At 37.3% G+C, this 3,985-nt stretch overlaps 1 protein-coding gene across 5 annotated transcripts; it reads left to right on the forward strand.

The window, feature by feature from the left end:
- On the forward strand, positions 929-3,816 carry LOC105162929 (pentatricopeptide repeat-containing protein At4g26680, mitochondrial). 5 transcript variants are annotated; one of them, XM_011081105.2, is made up of 4 exons: positions 929-1,066; positions 1,212-2,859; positions 2,929-2,980; positions 3,476-3,816. In XM_011081105.2, exons 1-2 carry the CDS (start codon positions 1,019-1,021, stop codon positions 2,787-2,789), a joined length of 1,626 nt encoding a protein of 541 aa, XP_011079407.1. In that variant the 5' UTR covers positions 929-1,018; the 3' UTR covers positions 2,790-2,859; positions 2,929-2,980; positions 3,476-3,816. The 5 variants fall into 5 exon arrangements, with proteins under 5 accessions (XP_011079407.1, XP_011079406.1, XP_020549704.1 ...); XM_011081104.2 differs by having other exon boundaries at positions 3,479-3,816; XM_020694045.1 differs by having other exon boundaries at positions 3,517-3,816.

Raw genomic sequence — 3,985 nt, forward strand, 5'->3', positions numbered from 1 at the left:
TGTTTTGCATGTATTGGAAAATGGACTGAAATGTAATATATGTAACTCCTGGGGCTGTATTGACATTACAAAGAATCCAACAATGAAGCATACACACAACAGGGAGTCCTATATACCTTAAAACAAATGATGTATTTTGGAAAGTTCACGAAAAGTTTTAATGATGCTTTCGAAACTAAGGATGTTTGAACCTAAATTGACATTTTGAAATATTTCATGTTTGGGATTTTTTAATGGAATGATGTATTCCTTTTTTCATGTTAGCTGTGGATTAATTCTGTTGTAATGTTTAGCTGCGGAATATTGCTGATGAATTAATTATGTGGTGATCAATTAAATTATAGAATTTCATACGTTTACAATCATTGTTCATTTTATCTTAATTAAGAAAATATTATAATTTCATCCAATACCAAAATCTAAGTTTATCTAATAATTACAATACTTACATTAAGATTAGTAGGCATTTTAGTTTAAAAAAATTCAAGATATTTTAAAAATTAAATAATTTTTGTTGAGTAAAGTCATTTTGATCAGTTCATCCATAAAAATGGATAAAAATGAGTTATTTGTTAGACGGTTATAAACTTTACGGGTGTATTTGTAATTTATCCTTATATTTATCCCCTTATAAGTACAGAAATATATATAGGAATGTTAAATGAATAATAAAATTAAAAATTTATATAATTTTTTTTGCTGATGTCAGCATTTTGCATCCAATCCCTAAAGAAAGGAGTTAGGTATAAATATAGAATTTTTAAAAAAGGTGTAACTATAATTTTAAAATTTATTTGAAAAAAAATATAATTTTATATTTTTAAAAAGGGTCGAAGTGCAATTAACCTTTTAATATAGATTTTTTTTTATACCAATAGTGTCGAGACTCGTACCTTTGTTCTTGAACCAAATATGTGTATAACGCTTTAATATGTGAGGCCCTTGAAAAACGCGACTACAGATGACGTCCTGGTGTCTGTGAAAGAACCTATTCATCGGACGAGCGACGAGAGAAACAATGTTTGGCCGGGGGCGGGTGGCAACTCTGTTGACGCCAACTTTCTTGGTTAGTCTCTCTCTCTCTCTCTCTCTCTCTCTCTCTCTCTCTGTGTGTGTGTGTGTGTTGCTTTCTCTAGGTAGCTCAGTTTCGTAGCTGTTCAAGGATCCTTTTTCGTCTGTACTACAAGAAAACCATGAAGAGCCTTTCACAGTTGCGCAGATTCTCTACATTCATTAACACAGCAAAAACTCACCTAAAAAGTCCGATTGGATTCTCACTTCCCAGCAATTACAAGAAAATTCCCATTTTATTACCTCACAGAACGATGCCTTCAGCCCAAGGTCAAGACTTGGACTTCGTGAATATAGCCTACAGTCATTTGATCCATTCTGAGTGGGATAAACTCAACAAATTAGCCTCTGGTTTAACGCCGTTTCGAATTAAGCACATATTGCTGAAAACCCGAAAAGATTACGTGCTTTGCCTTGAATTTTTCAAGTGGGTTGAGGCCAAGAATTCTGAATTGAACACCCTTGATGTAAATTCTATGATTCTTCACATTTTGACTAAGAATCGTAAGTTTAAATCAGCGGAGTCGATTCTATGGAGAATTCTTGAAAAAGGCTTGTCGGAGTTCGATTTTCCCCGCAAGGTTTTTGAGGCTTTGGTTTACTCTTATAGAATGTGTGAATCGTCGCCACGTGTTTTTGATGTGTTATTCAAGACGTATGCGCATATGAAGAAGCTTAGGAATGCTTCTGATTCATTCTGTTGGATGAGGGAGTATGGATTTTATCCTACAGTGGAGTCTTGTAATGCGTATTTGAGTACATTGAATGGTTTGAATCGGTGGGATATCGCATTGGCGTTTTATAAGGAAATGTTGCGTTGTCGGATTTCCCCTAATGTCTATACAATCAATATGGTTATTGGGGCTTATTGTAAAGCGGGGAAACTGGAAATGGCGGTTGAGGTGTTTAGGGAAATGGAGAAAATGGGATTGGACCGTAATGCTGTATCATACAATACTTTGATTGCTGGATATTGTAGTAAGGGTCTCTTGAGCAGTGGTTTGAGGCTTAAGAATGTGATGGAAAAGAATGGAATTCGGCCAAATGATGCTACTTATAACACGCTTATAAATGCGTTATGCAAAGAGGGAAAATTACATGAAGCGAACAAGCTTTTCAGAGAAATGAAACGCATGGATGTGGCCCCTACTACTGTAACTTACAACACATTGATCAACGGTTATAGTGAAGCTGGAAATAGTGAGATGGGGATCCGTCTATTTGAGGAAATGTCGGTGTCTGGTGTCAAGGCTGATATCTTAACTTATAATGCCGTGATTATGGGTCTATGCAAGGAGGGGAAGACGAAGAAAGCTGCTTATATGGTGAAAGAACTTGACAGGGAAAAATTGGTGCCTAATTCCTCAACCTTTGCTGCTCTTATTACTGGGCAGTGTGCAAGAAACAATGCTGAGCGTGCTTTTCAGCTCTACAAAAGTATGATACGGAGTGGTTGCCATCCCAATGGAACAACTTTGAAGATGCTAATATCTGCATTCATTAAAAATGAAGATTATGATGGAGCAGTTGAGGTCTTGAAAGAGATGATGGAGAGAGCTATAGCTCCTGATTCAGATATATTAACTCATCTTTACAATGGACTTTGCCAGTGTGGTAAAGAGGAATTCGCTGCGGACTTATGCAAGGAGCTAGAATCTCAACGCCTCGTGCCTGAAGGTTTTGTAAAATCCATATGGACCTCTAACCGAGACATATGACTTGTGAGGAAATTGTCATCCTGGAGTGAATAGATGTCTTTGTATGGTGCATTATCTTCTAGTCATCGAGGTATTCTCTTTCTGCTTCTCTGGATCCACTGAATCACCTAGAATTGCTAACTCTTCCTTGCACTTGCAGAAATGAAGTGCACCAGCAGAGACAACGGTCATAAGGGCACAGAATACGTCAGGTGTGTTGATGCTTCAAATTTAACTGAACTCTATATTCCTTTTCATTTTTGTGTATATACCCAAATTACATGTTTTGCTTGCCAAATAGAAAAGCTTCTAATGCATATTTTTGAAGGAATTGTTCGCATTCCGTTTTCATAAGTCTTCATCCACTTAGCTCTTATGAGCTCCAAAAGGCAGTAACATGACTTCTTGGCTTATCTCTGAGTTGAAAAGCGCTACTTTTCATATATATGGCGGGTTCTGGATATCAGGCCAATCTGTCATCTTTGACTTTCTGTTCGATTGTCGCATTCTAAAGATAAAGTGTTAGTTTTCTTAAGCATTTTAATGTGGAAGCCTGTGCTTTCTTAGCTAAAGGCTAGTGAACGTTTTTCTCCGTGAACAAATCAAGTTCACTGAGATGATTTTGCCTTTGGAACTTGATTTTCTTTTGGAACCTGCTGTTTCGATCTTATTTTCCTACTTAGAATTTTCTGAGTGTTGGAAGATAGCAGGTGTAGTTATTGGCATTCTTAACTGATCAATTGTTAAGGACAAATCGCTATTGGGCCCCGAGACCGATTGACGGAGTCACGGAGATGGACTTGGGAGCCAAACCTACTTCAGCTGAGGCCCCAAAGACTAAACCAAATGGACTAGAAGTTATAAATGGGCCACCTGGCCCAATCCGGAGGAAGTTCAACCGCGTTACTAGCAGGTCCAACTGGCTTAGAGACTTCTACTAATTAGAAAATAAGAAAGTACTGAATCCGTTAGAGGGGAAAGAAATGATGTAGACACTTGTCATCTTATCTGTTGCTATGCTTTTGTATTTAGTATTTTAGTGGAGCAATGAAGGACAGAAAAATATATTGGCCATTTACAGATTGTATTTAGTATTTTAGTGATGGGGATTTCATCTTTGCTAAGAAAATCGTCGGTTTCTCTCTTCCTCTCCGCTGACGCTCCGCCCTCCTTCATCCCTCTATGAAGCTTTTCTCATCCCTCCACTCCAATCTTCT

Source organism: Sesamum indicum, linkage group LG5 (assembly GCF_000512975.1).
Source record: "Sesamum indicum cultivar Zhongzhi No. 13 linkage group LG5, S_indicum_v1.0, whole genome shotgun sequence".
NCBI classification, from domain to species: domain Eukaryota; kingdom Viridiplantae; phylum Streptophyta; class Magnoliopsida; order Lamiales; family Pedaliaceae; genus Sesamum; species Sesamum indicum.

What these genes read in the sequence shown, in the direction of transcription:
- LOC105162929 (XM_020694044.1), top strand. Translation starts at nt 1,019, where the DNA reads ATGTTTGGCCGGGGGCGGGTGGCAACTCTGTTGACGCCAACTTTCTTG. An exon ending in TGTTGACGCCAACTTTCTTG is followed by an intron (nt 1,067 to 1,211) that starts GTTAGTCTCTCT and finishes AGCCTTTCACAG; the next exon opens with TTGCGCAGATTCTCTACATT.